We start from the raw sequence: 16,962 nt of genomic DNA on the forward strand, positions 1-16,962 counted from the left end.
TTATATATTTATCCTCCCCTATTGCACAAGTAGATTTTACATTCATTCATTATTTAAAATCACTTTCCAAGGGAGTTATTTGCTTAAAATTTGTGCGTAAAATTTATAAGAAAAATATTGTCCTTAATTTATTTTTTTATAAAAGTTACTTTTAATTTGACATTGGATGCAACATGGCGGATGAGCGGGGTTTAGTGGCTATTGTCGCCACTGTCTTGTATAGAGCCACTGTACACATACCCACCTAAACAGGTTTCTATAGCATTTGGCGTTTGGTCCCTAGCGACCGAGGCGTTACTGGTGGCCCACCCTGTATATTCTGTCAAAACTGATTTTCTTTAAATTCACTGCACCTACGTATATTTATCTCGATACCATTTTTCGCTTTTAGATTGGGAATAACTTCATTAATTCGAGAGGCAATGTCCGCTTGGGACTCGCATGAAGAAGGTCGCCTAGTTTACCGTTACGGGGGAACTCCAGTCGGGTCGTTCTATCAACCCAGAATCAGGCCTTTAGTTCCGTCTATAGCCCACGCGTTGTTCTTGGATTTAACTCACGACAACCCAAGCCCCGTCGAGAAGAGATCGGTTTTCGATCTCCTACCGAGCACCGCATTGGTTAACATGGCCTGCTGCGCAAGCGGCTCAAATAGAGGCTACGACGAGTTGGTACCGCATCACATACACGTCGTGGATGAAACTAGGCAATATACAGAATGGACAGACGATGAAAATTTGGCCATGGGGAATTTAAGATACGTTACGAAGAAATCCGGTATCATTCTTACCAAAAAAGCCATTAACGACATACATTTTACGTTGGGTAAAGAAGGCTACCACCAGGTAATATAAATTTTGTGATGAGTATGCCTCACATATTTTTTTATTTATTTTATAATACATGAAAGAAATTCAATTTTTAAACCAGTGTTACATCCTGATTACGTGTTTCGATTAATTTTATTTTACACAGGTTTACGTGGACCAAATGGACCCAGATATCGTAGCCGTGACAAGGCATCGTCCCGACACCCACGAAAGTTACATCCTTGTAGCGTTCACCGCATTCGGGCATCCGAGAGAAGACGCCGGCAATTACCAAAGAGGCATAAAGCCTCTGAGGTTCGAAGGAGTTTTGGATGAAATCGTTTTGGAAGCAACACTAAGCCACGTCAGCGTCAAGTGTGTATTCTCCGTAAATATCCTTCGAGCAACTACATGATTTATTTGTAGGAATGGCGGTTCGAAATTTGCTAGATGGGAGAATTTCACCAGTGACTCAAAGTGGGTAAACGGTCTTTCTGAATACCAGGTTGCCTTGAAGCAACACATACAGGCTGACGAGTCGGACATATTCGAAAAAGTCGATTCCGGAACACCGAACGTTACACAGTTGAACTTTAAAAATTTCAAGCCTGGGTCTGTTGTGGTGATCAAGTAAGTTTTTGGTGTGGCTTAGCATCGGAAGTTATCGCATTGTCATTTTAGGGCGTCGTTGCCGGAAACCATGAAGGATGCCGTTAAATCTGTGCGATCCTTAATCAATCAATTCTCGCTGACAAAGGAAACGGAACTGTCTCGTATCATCGATCAGTTAACGTTGGCTGACTTGAACAGAATAATTTACAGGTGCGACCAGGAGGAAAGAGATGAAGGATTCGGGTTTGACACGTATCATATTCCCAATTTCGGTCCGCTCGTGTACGCAGGAGTGCAAGGTACGTGATATTTCAGTAAAGTAAGTTCTTTAAAATTATGACGTTTTTATAAATCTGTACAAAAGAATGTTTTATTATTACTCACAATTAAAAAATAAGTAGTATTTTTAATAGTAGAAGGCTGTACTAAATGAATATTGAATGAATGTGAACAAAATTTGTAGAACTTTTGTCTTTTAATGAAAAACATTGAATTTTTTTTAATCTCGATCACAAACTTGTGCCAAAAAGAACATGTAATACCTCAAAGTGTCTTCCCTATTATATTTTAATAATAATAGAACATAAAAAGTTTTATTTATGTATTTTTTATTTTTTTTTTTCAAGGATTTGTATCTCTTCTGGCTAATATTAGGCCTAATAACGATTTGGGCCATCCAATGTGTGCAAATTTAAGAGATGGAAACTGGATGATTGGTGAGTTATGAAATTATAATACAAACCATAAATTGCTTGTGATCGGGGAGATTTATTTTTTACATCGTTCGCGAAATGTAACGGCAGTCCGAGGTCATTAATTCTACTGTTTTGTATCCTAACAACAGCCAAGATTTTGCGTTCAACCCATAACACTTATTTGGAAAACAAATAAACATGGCGACGCAAATAAAAAAACAATCGAAAGTCAAAATTTTGTCCTAGAGCTGTTGTATAATAGTTTTTTCAAAATTAATTTTTTATTGTTTATATTTAAAAATTAAACTGGCTTAAATCAAAAATTGCCTACATGAGGGAAGCGGATCTATTTTTTAGCTTTGCAGTGATACCAAAATTATGTCGATTTGATAGAAATTACTCAAAATTATATGCTAAATCCCAAACGCCTACAACTTCAAAAACAAATATATGTTTTAAATTCTTCAACGATGTGTGTTAATAAATGTCATGGGCTAAGAGATTGGTAATTGCGGGCAAGACCGGAGTTCAAAGAACTGTCTGGTTATAATCTGTACGTTCTCAATTGAGACAGTATTTAATTAAACCATCAAACTTACTTTTGTCTTCACGTCGAAGGGAAATGATATTGCAAAATATAATAAGTAAGTTTTATATCGTTATATTTATAGTAAAGGGCCATGCATTAATTACATTAGAAAGCGGTCTCGGTCAAAATTGAAAATTGGTGTGGATACGTGTTATTTTTGGCCTCTGAAATAAAGTTCCGATCATAAAAACTGGCAGATGGTTTGTTTGTCTGTGTTTGGTCACTTTTACTCCTTTTTTAGTAGCCTTTCAGTTTTTTAATTGTAGCAAAATCATTAATAAACAATTTTAAAAGAGCAATGATTTTTTGCATAAAATTTTTCTTCAAAATTTTTAAAATAAGCCATTTCGATAGGAAATTCAATTCTCTAAATCATTTTTCCTATGAACTATACCGAAATTTTGCTTCGTTTTCTTGCTATACAGTGCAACCTCTTTAATCCGATCACACGCTAATCCAAACGATGACAAGAAAAGACTAGATCGCTTCGCGCGTAGTCGACAGTCGTTCGCGCCTATCCGCCCAATGTCAGTTTGTTTGCCGATGAACCTGTTGTATGTCATGTTTTGTGTAACAATTTTGGAGCTTTTTTGGAAGTAAAAAAAATAAAAAATGTGAAAAGCGTAAAATAATACATATATGTATATGTAACTACTTGTTTATGTTCTACCTTATATAAGTTTTATGTGTCTTATATGATTTATACATATGTACAAATCTTTATAGTATGTTCGATAATCCGAACGATTCGATAATACGAACAATGCCTGGCAATGTGGTGTTCAGATTAAAGAAGTTGCACTGTATTTAAAAAACTGCAAAAGTGCATTTTCACCCCTATCTTCAATTTCAACCCTCTAATTTAATTGCACCCCTCAGTTTTTTCATTTTTAATGACCCTTCAAACAAGTCGACAAATGAGAATTAAAATGCATAAGGGTAAACGCGACGAAAATTGAAAAATTGACTATGTTTGAACGGCCATATATCGGTCAATTTTCATCCAAAAATACTTTACAACATAATCAAAATAATCTACTAAGGGAAATACGGTACAAAGGGTAAATGTTGAATGTAACGAGCGTTCAAATAAAAACGTGGTCAAGTTGGTTCTGAAAATTTGGACGTAGGGCGTAGCGTATAGCAAATGAACTTAAACGTCATCTGTCAAAGCGCTATATCGCCGCTATCAATTTGAATATTTTTGTTTTAAAAAGCTTTTAAAATGGTGTTTTCTCAAGAACAAAAAGTGTTTATCATAGAGTTCTACTTTAGAAATGGACGCAAGATTGATGGAATATGGAAGTATTCTATTGAGGAATGTTTCATAGAATTTCAAAATCAATTTCCCGTTGGCGTTGTTGAGTACAAAATTTTTCAAAGTGCAGTTCAGCGTTGTGTTAATGTTTTTCGTGAAACGGGCAGTGTAACAAGAAAAGAAGGAAGCGGCCGACCTAAAAAGCGGACTGAAGAATTAAAAGAAAATGTCCAACAAATAATGGAAAATGCGCCAAGAACTTCTGTACGTGTTTTATCACAAATGGTGGGAGTATCAGTCGGTACCTGCCACACAGTGTTAAAAAAAGATTTGCGTTTGTTCTCCTTTAATTGTTTGTTATTGTTATCACATTATTCTTTAAAATAAAGTTATATAGTTATTAACGTTATTGAAACTGACAGCTGCTATACAGCTCGTTGAGAAATGAGGTTAAGTTGGTCGCTATAAGCTACTCCCTACGTCCAATGTGTCAGTGCCAACTTCGACCACGTTTTTATTTGAACGCTCGTTATATAAAACGCCTCCACTAACGCTGCGATAATTGTACCAATCAGAGGTTGATATAATTTTCTGTACGATCTTACAACTTAACCACTAACATTACAATTTTACATACGATTCATTTCTAGTTAGTACAGATTTTGATTTATTGAATAAAATTTAAAATATTTTGGAAAGACAAAACATGCATAATTTTAGCTGGGACATTGACTGTAGTGTTACATAAAAACAAAAATAAAAAGAGGAGCATTAAAAAATGAAATCGATGGGGATGTCAGTTATTCAATTTTGTGTTGCAACAAAAATTGTACAACTTCAACACTAACAATACAATAGTTGTGTCAATTCAAGTACAATTATTGAAGTAAATATTGTAACATTATAGGCCCGTTTAAATCAATCTAAACATTCTAAATACGTCCACCGTAAAATCATCGTAGTGGGAGAGTGATAGTCTCTGTCTCTAGGTGTAACGCCCGTGCACCCGCAGCGATACCCCAGGAGTGTACAGAGAACGGACTCTTAAGAAAAACCACAGAGCCATTATTTTTTTTGTAGATTAATTCACTGACTCAGTTAGCAGGTGCTAACGTATTAAATAAGATTGTGATGCGAAATATGTAACAATGGCTTCTCTTACTCCTCAAGAATATTGTGAACAGCAATTGAAGTAATTCTACAACTAGTAGAAAAAATTGCTTCACTTAATACCTGACAAATTCCGTTTTGGTTAGGGCTATCACAAACAAGTCTTAGTACCTTCTAACCTTTCTGTGCGACACATTATTTGACAATTTGTTTTTAGACTTCTTATAGGGGGACCTGGTCCATGCACGAAAGAGTGCCTCTATATTTTAAATGTAATGTTTGTGTCTCTATTTTACGTTTGCTGTATTCAAATAAATCACCCTGTATATATTAAATTTTTAACATTCTTGTGGGTGTTCTATAGTTGAATTCCTTCACAGTACATTTTTAGTTAGTTGCGAGGAGCTTAAAAATGGAAAAATTTCAATGTTTAATAATTTTGTAGAATACATTTGGAAGAGATTAAAATTAGACATCAACACTAGACATCTGGGACAGTGGATCGAAGAGAACACAAAATTCTTTAACAACATACCAAGATACTTGGTACCAAGCTATTTTGACGTTGTCGTTACAGGAATCTACGTTCTCTTACTGGAGAAATGTTATAAGCTAATGTCTAAGTACGTACACGTTGTACCACAAACATAGTTTTCTTTATATTCTCCTACATTTATTTCCAGTTTTGTCAATCACGGTTCTACATTCGTAAGAGGTCTCTCCTTGGGTTCCGTGCAATTCGCGGCTTACATAAAATCGGCCGATCTACCGGTTCTGTCTCCTAGTCTAGCACCGCCGAAACCACCGACTAGAAAAAACGACAAAGGTGAAAGCGTCCAGGCTTGCGTCACTTTAAGTGCCGGTAAGAAGTGTTTACGACGTTGACGTTAATCGCTTGAAAATATAAAATTACCTTTTAGGTTTGCCGCACTTCGCCGTCGGTTACATGAGGAATTGGGGAAGAGATACGTTCATCTCTTTGAGAGGACTGTTCATACTTACGGGACGGTTTGAAGAAGCCAGGCAACATATTTTGGGATATGCCGCTTGTTTGCGACACGGCCTCATACCTAATTTGTTGGACGGCGGACGTAACTCAAGGTAAAATATTATTTACTGTAGTTAGAATTCTTCCGACATTTTTTCGTCATGAAATTTCTCTTTGTGGACCTAGAAAGTGGTACAGCTCCTACTTTTTATCGATTTTTGACCACTTTAATTTTCGTTTAAATTTCACGAAATCTTGTCCATCATTTTTACGAGTAGAATCACCTAAGTTTCCTTTTAGGTTCAATTGCAGAGACGCCGTATGGTGGTGGCTGTATTGCATTAAGGAATACGTAGAAGAGGCTCCAAACGGGGATAAAATTCTTACCGATAAAGTGTCTAGGATATTTCCAACGGACGATTCTCCAGCTCAACCACCAGGAGCTGTCGATCAGCCGTTACACGATGTTATGCAGGAAGCCTTGAAGGTCCACTTCCAAGGATTAACTTTCAGAGAACGGAACGCGGGCAGGCAGATAGACGAACACATGACGGACAGAGGATTTAACAATCAAATAGGCGTTCACCCGGAAACAGGTAAACATTCTTTAATAAATATAATCGTTGAGTAGTGCTTTTTAAAAATTGTTTCAAAAGTGACACAAGTCCGATTGACGCATTTTGTTTTTTTAGGGGTAAAAACTAAGTGAAAAAATTGAAAAAATTAAGTTTTAAACATTTTATTGATAAAAATCTTGTTCAAGCACAGAGATTAAATAATGTTCCATGTTCTCGAACATGTTTTATGATATATTTGATCTTTTCGATCCTTTATTTAACCCTTAAAAACTACCCCTATGCAAAAAATAATGATAAAAAATTACTATTTAAAAATTTGGAATGATTAAATCGTAAAATTATTTAAAATAAGTTACCTTCTAGCTAATAAAAGAATGTTTCCCTTTCAATCCCTAAAAACCACCCATGTATTGACAAAAATGATAAAAAATTACTTTTTAAAAACTTGGAATGCTTTAACGGTGAAATTATTTAAAATAAAAATTCCCTCATTGCTTATGAAACAATTTGTATCTCATAACACTTTTCAACCCTTATAAAATCACCCCTGTGCTAAAAAAATTATAAAAAATTACATTTTAAATCTTGGAATGTTATAATTGTGCAATAATTTAAAATAAAAATTCCCTTATATTGTTGCGCACTTGAATCCTAACATTTTGCTCCAAAAATGAGAAAGCCTATTTTGCTCCGAAAAAATGTCATTGGTTTTTTTACCATAACTCGGTTAATTTTGAAGCTATAGTATCCTACAAAAAAGCATTTTAAAGATAATTTCAAGACCTGTAAGATTGTTTGCATATAAAACCTTTTAAGTCTTTCGGTTTTTAAAGGGAAAGGATGGAAGGGCTCGAGACAGGTCATTTTTTCACTACAAAAGATACTACAAGCGGCGATATCTCTTTTATTTTTTATGCTATAGGAATAAAGAAAATGCAAAATATTTGTTGAAAAAAAAGCTACATTTTTGTTGTCTATCATTTTTTACGTATCTTTCATAGTTTCAGTTATTATATAAAAAAGGCAATTTTTTTTTGAATAATGAAAAATACGTTTTCAACTTTTACCGTATCTTTCATAGTTTCAAAGTTATTATATAGATGAGGCAAGTTTTTTGAATAATGAAAAATACGTTTTCAACTTTTACCGTACATTATTAAACAAATACGCATTCTAAACCTGTCTAACTTCAGGATCGTATGAAAAATACTAAAACAAAACTAATTGTAAAGGGTCTACGATTAATTTTTATTCTGATGGAAATGGTACAGCGTTTACCACTCATTTTTCCTTAAAAAATATGAGCAACCCATCTATTTTTGACAATAACTCCTTCAATTTTGGTCTAATTAACTTTTATAAGTGCTCATTTTGAAGGTCTTTTTGAGTACTACAAAAAACTCCGGGAGCGTTATACACGTAAAATTAATCCTTTTTCCGTTATTTGACGTTGTATACATCGATTCGAGTATTCCCTCCAAAACAAGTCCCCTTCCACTAACCATATTTCGCTTTGTATAGAACGTATAACACTTTTTAATTAATTTTCTTTGTTTATCTATAAGCTACATTTTTGTTCATTACACTTTTTTAATAAAATGGGTAGTTTTTGAGTTATTCGCGAAAAATACTTTCAAAAAGTGTTTTTTTTCACTCAAAATTCAAAGTTTTCAATAGTGAATAACTAAAAAACTAGATTTTTCGAAAAAATTCTTCGAATATTTTTTGCTCAAAATTTGATTCTCTATCGATTTCCAGCGTTATTTTTGAAAAAAAAATGTCCACCCCCGAGAAGGGGTGTCAACCCCCAACAGGGTGGAATCGTCAATCGGCGTTATGCATAAATGCCTCCATAGAGCCTAGCCCGAGAACAACAAACGCAGGTCAAAAATTCTTAGCTAAGTTNGTTACCTTATAGCTAATAAAAGAATTTTTCCCTTTCAATCCCTAAAAACCACCCCTGTATTGACAAAAATGATAAAAAATTACTTTTTAAAAGCTTGGAATGCTTTAACAATGCAATTATTTAAAATAAAAATTCCCTCATAGCTTATGAAAGAATTTGTATCTCATAACACTTTTCAACCCTTATAAAATCACCCCTGTGATAAAAAAAATTATAAAAAATTACATTTTAAATCTTGGAATGCTATAATTGTGCGATAATTTAAAATAAAAATTCCCTTATATTGTTGCGCACTTGAATCCTAACATTTTGCTCCAAAAATGAGAAAGCCTATTTTCCTCCGAAAAAAATGTCATTGGTTTTTTTACCATAACTTGGTTAATTTTGAAGCTATGGTATCCTACAAAAAAGCATTTTAAAGGTAATTTCAATAGCTGTAAGATCGTTTGCATATAAAACCCTTTAAGTCCTTCGTTTTTTAAAGGGAAAGGATCGAAGGGCTCGAGACAGGTCATTTTGTCACTAAAATGGATACTTCAAGCGGCGATATCCTAGGGATGGGCAAAAATAACCGGTTAAATGAATAACCGATTATTGTGTGTCGGTTAACCGGTCAAAAACCGGTTATTTCCCGACTTCGGTTTAACCTGATAACCGATTATTTATGTCAAAAACCGCGTGCCAGTTATTTTACCGATACCGAGTGAAAATTTTAGCTCTAGCTCACTGTACGATTAAAGTATATTGTGCTCTATCCCTAAACTTGAAAGTAGATCAGACTACAGCATAGATAAAATAAATAAATATTTATTTTGCTGTGATCAGACTTAAGCCATCGTCGGCCGGACATTCTATTTAGTGGTCTGTGGGTCGGACCACGCTAATTAGGCTTCCTTGACGGGACAAAACATATTGGTCATTATGAAGTGTCAAAATAACAATAAATTTCAGCTGTCAAATCAATGTTTTATTTCTCCTCGATATGAAAACCTAACCAATTGATAAAGTTTAAAAAAATAAATATAAGCACTGCTTGGTGTTTGAATAAAAGTAAAAAAATATAAATTTTTAAATCAGATACATGACTACACAATTTTTTAATACAGAGATAAATTAGAGCACTCACAAAAATTTAAAAGGGCCGGTTATTTCAATAACCGGTTTTTAGGTAGAGGTTAACCGATTCAGGTTTAACCGACTAAGAAAAATTACCGGTTAACCGATAACCGGTTATTTTTCAATAACTGCCCATCCCTACGATATCCCCTTTATTTTTTATGCTGTAGGAATAAAAAAAGCAAAATATTTCTTGAAAAAAAAAAGCTACATTTTTGTTGTCTATCATTTTTTATGTATCTTCCATAGTTTCAGAGTTATTGTATAAATAAGGCAATTTTTTTTTAATAATGACATACGTTTTCAACTTTTACCGTACATGACTTAAAAAATACGGATTCTAAACAGGTCTAACTTCAGGATTGTATGAAAAGCACTAAAACAAAACTAATTATAAAGGGTCTACGATTAATTTTAATTCTGATGGAAATGGTACAGCGTTTACTGCTCATTTTTTCTTAAAAATATGAGCAACCCATCTGTTTTTGATGATAACTCCTTTAATTTGACTCTAATTAACTTTTATAAGTGCTCATTTTGAAGGTCTTTTTGAGGACTACAAACAACTCCTGTAGCGTTATACACGTAAAATTAATCCTTTTTCCGTTATTTGACGTTGAATACATCAATTCGAATATTCCCCTTCCTCTAACCATATTTCGCTTCGTATAGAATGTAAAACACTTTTTAATTCATTTTCTTTGTTTATTTATAAGCTACATTTTTGTTCATTACACTTTCTTTAATAAAATGCGTAGTTTTTGAGTTATTCGCGAAAAATATTTTGATAGTATTTTTTTTTCACTCAAAATTCCAAGTTTTCAATAGTGAATAACTAAAAAACTATTGATTTTTCGAAAAAATTCTTCGAATATTTTTTGCTCAAAATTTGATTCTCTATCGATTTCCAGCGTTATTTTTGAAAAAAAAATTCCACCCCCGAGAAGGGGTGGGTTGACAACAGGGTGGAATCGTCAATCGGCGTTATGCATTTAGGGGTTCTGCCTCCATAGAGCCTAGCCCGAGAACAACAAACGCAGGTCAAAAATTCTTAACTAAGTTTAAGGAAGTGCAATGTATGTAATTGGCTATGACCAGGTACATAGACCGGGACATATTAACCCGAAAAACCATCATATTTTAAATAAGATAGGATTATTTTTTTAACTTACCAGTTTTCTAAAAGCTTTACATAAATTAACGACAAACTTCGACGTATTTATGACAAAGTGTTCATATTCCTGGTGAATTTAGATATCGGAATTTCGAAAAATAAAACATGACGAACAAACGTAAACGCAAATAGAAAATTGTTGAAGTTATGCTGATTTTATAAATATTTCAGGGTTTGTGTTCGGCGGCAACGGATGGAATTGCGGCACATGGATGGATAAAATGGGTTCGTCGGACAAAGCAGGAAACCGCGGCGGGCCCGCCACTCCAAGAGACGGCTCCGCCGTCGAACTCATCGGTCTCTCCAAGGCCGTCATAACGTGGCTGTGGAAACTTAACCAAAATAAGAAATATCCTTACAGCGGTGTGGAAAGGACCCACAAGAACGGTTCCGTTACCAAATGGACGTTTAAGGAATGGAGCGATAAAATTCAAGCCAACTTTGAAAAGTATTTCTGGATAAGTAATACGCCAGTGCCGGAAGAATACAGATCTGATTTAATCCACAGAAGGGGGATTTATAAAGACAGTTTCGGGGCTTCGAATGTATGGGCGGATTTCCAGCTGCGTTGCAACTTTCCAATCGCGATGGTCGCGGTAAGTAAATATAAAAATTGGGGAAAATATAATGGGCATAATTAGGTCTATGTAATTTTTGCAAAAAAAAATAATCAAGTTTCGCAAAAACGAAAATCCAAAATTTCACATTTATTCGCTAATACCAAAAAACAAATTTCAAGTCAGCAACAGAATAATAAAGTTTTATAGAAAAGAAATTGTCACTTTATAAAAATGATGGCGCAACATTTTTAAATTTAACTTAATATACAGGGTGTCCCAAAATTAGGGGGCAGTATTTCTACAGGGTGTTCTATGTCGAAAAAGATTTTATGAAATTTGGTAACTAGCTTAATTCTTACGTGCTCAGTCTGCCACTAAAACGAAATTTACAAATTTTCATCACATACGTTCTCACACTGGGGGGGGGTCACAAAATTTACCATAAAAAAAAGGTCCTCTTGGTTCAGATTGGTAGAATATTTAATTTTTGTGTAAAATCCGTTTAAAAATAATGTGTACATGTGTAAACGAGAACTTACCGAGAATTGAAATTGTCAATATTTTTTATTGTCGCAGGTTTTGAATAACAAAAATGCGTTTGGCGTCATTTGCATTGACAGTTCCATTATTTACTTTTTGCGAATTGTTTTAAGTCAAAAATGCAACATTTTACAAATGTAGAGCTAGAAGATATTTATAATACCCATTTCTGGTCAGACCAAAATTCATGGGCAATACGGCACACGAATTTTCAAAATAGATTTGCAATAAATGTGTGGACAGGAATTTTAGAGGTCCAGTTAGTTGGACCAATTCAGTTTCCCGTTCGTCTGAATGCAGAAGGATACTTAAACTTTCTACAAAATGATGTAAGATACACTGTTAAATGTACGCTTAACGTTACACTATCAACAAGATGGGGCACCACCTCACTTTGCCCATAATGTCATAAGTTGGTTAAACCATCGTTTTCCTGGCAGGTGAATAGGTAGAGGTGGCCCCACTCCATGGCCACCTCGATCTCTAGACCTAATCCTCTAAATTACTTTCTGTGGAGTAGGACGAAGGCTGTAGTTTACGCTACAGATATAAATCCTTGGGAAGAATTACAAGAGAGGATTCATTTGGCTACGAATCAAATCTGACAAAATAATTTTGAAATTTAGAGGTCTTCACAGGCAATTCGACGTCAAGCTGAAAAATTTATTCAGTGAAATAGAAATCTTTTAGAGAAAAATTACTATTGAGATAAAGATAAGTTTTATTAATGGTGTAGTTTTGAATTATTTTTACTAGTTTATTGTATTTAATAATTTCAATGGTTTTTTTTACTTTGTCAAATAATAATTTACGCGTTTTTGTTTTTCATAACCCGCTACAATAGAAAATATTGACAATTTCGATTTCCGATGGTTAACACATGTAATTATGCATTATTTTTAAATGGATTTTACATTAAAATGGAACATTCCACCAATATGGAGCAAGAGTACCTTTTTTTTACTTAAAAACTCTGAAATTTGATAGTTTTCAGTCGAAAGTCATAAAAGTCAAAGCATAAAAAAGGTACGGTAAAGGACCCCGCACTTTTCTTATGGGAAGTGGGTTTCGCCAATTTTTTTGAAACTTCGCAGGTTGATAGTTCTTAACATGTAGATCAAAAGTCTCAATGGGCACGAAGCCCCAAATCCACACCTTCCCCCCCAAAAACTGCCTCCAAGTAGTGGGGAGTTTACTCGTTTTATGAAAAAAAGTATACGTATGATAGCTGTACATATATACGTGTATTAAGCTTAACATCGTTTTGCAGCTTGAATATTCTTTTTCGAAAAAAATCACATAAAAACTTTTTTTTAGATTTAGTCAAAATAAATAGCTTTTACATGAAATATTTTTTCATAAAATCACAAACTTTCTACAGCTATATAAACAATTAAATTGTTAATAACAATTTTCCTGACCCGATTTTGTAAAATTGAGTTGCAGATTCAAATTCAGTGTGAAAAAATATGTGCAAAAAAAAATACGTGCAACTATAAAATACAGTAATCTGGAAAATCCGTAGGCTGATTCGTAGGGGGCGGGGTCAAGTGGGGCAGTTTGCTAATCAAAAATGTGGTTGTTTGGGGTCGTTGTTGGGTTAATTACAAAAATAAATTGTTTTACATGCAGAAATCAGTTAAATCGCCCCTGCTACTTGGAGGCAGTTTTTTTGGGGGGGGTGGGGGGTAAGTGGTGGATTTGGGGCTTTGTACCCATTGAGACTTTTGATCTACATGTTAAGAATTATCAACCTGCGAAGTTTCAAAAAAATTGGCCGAAACCCACTTCCCATAAGAAAAGTGCGGAGTCGTTTTACCCCCCTCCTCCCCAGTGTTGGAACATATACGATTAAAATTTTTAGATTTTGTTTTAGTTATGGACTGAGCATATAAAAGTTAAGCTAGTTACCAAATTTCATAAATTTATCTCAACTTGTTCAGGAGTTATTTAGAAAAAAACATCATCAGAGTGGCCCCTTTAAGTGGCTATAAGTTCCTTAGGAAGAATTTTTGCACCCATGTTTATACAAAGAAAAAGTAATATATTTTTCAAAATACCCTGCAGAAATATTGCCCCCTAATTTCGGGACACTGTGTGTGTATCAGATAGTCTTATTGTTACTTGAAAGCCAACATTGCAATCGTTTCTACATTTTCTTCCAACAGCCTGGTCCTATCTGTGATGACAATGTTATAAATTTTGAATTTCTGCTTTGCAAAATTTAGATGAATGTATTTAGTTGCCCATAAAATCTGAAAAATATTGAAAAAAAGAATATATTTCTGACAGAAATCTTTTCTGAGCAACTGCGTGGTAATAGCTATAAAGGAACAAAATAGTGTACCAATGTGTTGGTAGGCCTTGCTCGTTTTACTAGAGGCGCATCGCTTCACGTTTATTTCCATATTTCACATTTACTTGCATTTTTTCCGTAATTTCACATTTATTCTCACTTGTACAGGCTCCTGAATTATTTACTCCCCAACAAGCCTGGACAGCCCTGAGACAGGCCGAAAAACACCTATTGGGGCCCTTGGGAATGAAAACGTTGGATCCCAAAGACTGGCTTTACAACGGCAACTACGACAATTCTAACGATTCTACCGACCCGTCAGTCGCGAATGGATTTAACTATCACCAGGGACCGGTACTCTAATACTTTCATCGTCATTATTTACTTATTCCTTACGTCTCGCTTTACAGGAATGGGTATGGCCGGTAGGGTTCTTTTTAAGGGCCAAACTCCATTTTGCTTCTCTAAACGGAGTCCTTAACGAAACCATAGCTGATACAAAGGTTGTCTTGTCCAAACATTTTACGGAATTGCAAAGCTCAGTATGGAGAGGCCTTCCGGAACTTACCAATAGCAATGGTTCGTATTGCCGCGACAGCTCTAGGACGCAGGCGTGGAGCATGGCCTGCATTTTGGAGGTATTTGATAATGCTTTTGTTTTTTAGTTGTTAGAAAAAAGATTTATGAAATTAGTAAAAATCTTAGTGTCTATAGGATCATATTCGATGCACAGTAATAAATCATTGCCTGTCAAGGGATCCAGTGCAATACGGTTTTAAGGGGCCCTAAAAATGATAACACCTTTGATAAAAGACCGACAATTTTTTGCTTTACTTTGCATCAAATACGATCCTACTATAGTTTCTTATATTGGGGCTCATTTTTTTTATGGAACTTTGGTTCTGATGTGTTGCTAAGTGTACGTCAATCATTTACGACCGAAAATATTTTTTTTTAGGTCCTTCACGATTTGCAGAAGATCGAGTCTAATCAACCTGTATTTATTAATTGACTTAGCGGTAGTTTAGTGTATAAACAAAATAAAGTAGTTAAGGCTCATTATTATGACAATTCCACATCGACAGAAATAGACCAAAAGAAAAATCCGTCTCCGAAACTATCAAAAATATTACGTCGGCAAAAAGTTCACACCGAGGCGGTTTTTTCGCTGGAGGAAATCAAAATTTATACGTCGCAACTGGGTAAACCTCAACATTATGAAGTCGACTTGGTTAATAATGCAATCAGTGTTTTTACAACTTATAGTGACATTTATTTTAAAAATAACCAAACTTTAACTAGTTTTATAGTCCCTGTTCGGGACTTAGTACAGACCGAACGTAATATCCTTATATCAAACAGTGTATCAAATTGTAATACTGCTTTCGTGCCTTTTTATTGTAAATACCCTGCTCAGGAGACCCCCGGATTGTTACTCAACTTACCCAAATTTGATTTACATGAATCTCGAGATAAACTAGGTTTGAACTCGTGTCTTTTCAAGAATTATGTTCCCATTTTTGCATCGACTAGCGATCATTTTTATTATCCTAGGAAAGTGTACAGCCACCAATATTCGCGGGTATCGGTTTCGAACGGCAAAAAGAAGTCAGCGCCGAGCGTCAATTTAGATGAAATTAAACCAGTTCTAGACGAAATATCGAACAGCTCGGACGTTTTGAATTACGAAGAAACGGATTTAATCGAGGAAAATGTGAATCAACCGATAACCGAACGGGACGTTCTTTTACTTAATCCTCTTTTGTTAGAAACCGTTCCGAGAGCGAAACCCAGGCTGACGCAGTCGGAACATAAAAAAATAGCACGCATCACTATTATGTATACCCTAGCTTTTTTTGCACTAGTACTCGTAACTTTCTTTGTTATATATTTAGCTTGATTTTAAGAGAAGACTGGAAATTTGTGCCACTAGTTTTATTAAAATTATTTATTTATGTTTTTTGTTGAAATTATGTACTGAATTGTTGCTTTTTAAAGTTATATATCTTAAACGTTAAATTTTTGCATGTTATATTTATGCTGTGTAACTGATATAATAAATATTTGAAGATTTCATAGTTTTTTATTCCACATCAGTCTACGTCAGGCTCACATTAAAAATTTGAAATGATGAAGAAACGGGGGGAAAACGTATAAAAAAATGGTAATTGGACCACAGTAAAAATAATTTTGGTATAATATATCTTTATTCTTTGTATAAATTGACAGGTATACTTTATAATACATACTTAGTGCATTTGAAATATTTTTTTTTTCATTGGTATACTGTGGAATGTTAATGACGACGTAAACGAATAACTTGTCATGAATCATTTGTTTCAACAGTTGAGCGATAAAATTTTACTTAAACATTAACTTTTCAACATCAACAATGAATTTAAGAACGAATTCTTAAACAGTTTTTTTAGTAAGTTAATAAAACCTTCAAGAACTTAGTTTGTAACTATTTTTCTGGTTTGTGGTCTTCATATAGGCAACGATTTCCTTATAAGCTTGGAGTTTTCCATTACAAGCATGGGGCGGCCCACCATAAGTGTCTCCCAATTTTTTTCATTATTGTTCAAGCTAAACAACGTGTAAGGATAAAAATTGCATGAACTTTATTATTGAAAAATCACGTACGTAAAAGTGAAAACGCCCAACATGGATTAGAGTTCAGACTTTACAGTGAGTACAATACCTGATGCTCCTTTGTTTAACGATGTCATGG

At 34.4% G+C, this 16,962-nt stretch overlaps 1 protein-coding gene across 2 annotated transcripts in view; it reads left to right on the forward strand.

The window, feature by feature from the left end:
• Positions 1-16,305, forward strand: part of LOC108914662 (glycogen debranching enzyme) — a 36,956-nt gene extending 20,651 nt beyond the window's left edge. For both annotated transcript variants that reach the window (XM_018720510.2, XM_018720509.2), the window contains 13 exons: positions 392-845; positions 976-1,184; positions 1,236-1,439; positions 1,491-1,720; positions 2,048-2,137; positions 5,519-5,696; positions 5,757-5,935; positions 5,994-6,174; positions 6,362-6,657; positions 11,007-11,431; positions 14,400-14,585; positions 14,642-14,869; positions 15,190-16,305. In XM_018720510.2, the coding sequence (XP_018576026.1) occupies positions 392-845; positions 976-1,184; positions 1,236-1,439; positions 1,491-1,720; positions 2,048-2,137; positions 5,519-5,696; positions 5,757-5,935; positions 5,994-6,174; positions 6,362-6,657; positions 11,007-11,431; positions 14,400-14,585; positions 14,642-14,869; positions 15,190-15,243 (2,914 nt within the window). In that variant the 3' untranslated portion in view covers positions 15,244-16,305. The remainder of the gene's footprint in view (positions 1-391; positions 846-975; positions 1,185-1,235; positions 1,440-1,490; positions 1,721-2,047; positions 2,138-5,518; positions 5,697-5,756; positions 5,936-5,993; positions 6,175-6,361; positions 6,658-11,006; positions 11,432-14,399; positions 14,586-14,641; positions 14,870-15,189) is intronic.
• The last annotated feature ends 657 nt before the right edge of the window (positions 16,306-16,962 follow it).

This window comes from Anoplophora glabripennis, unplaced genomic scaffold, assembly GCF_000390285.2.
Source record: "Anoplophora glabripennis isolate ALB-LARVAE unplaced genomic scaffold, Agla_2.0 scaffold902, whole genome shotgun sequence".
NCBI lineage: Eukaryota > Metazoa > Arthropoda > Insecta > Coleoptera > Cerambycidae > Anoplophora > Anoplophora glabripennis.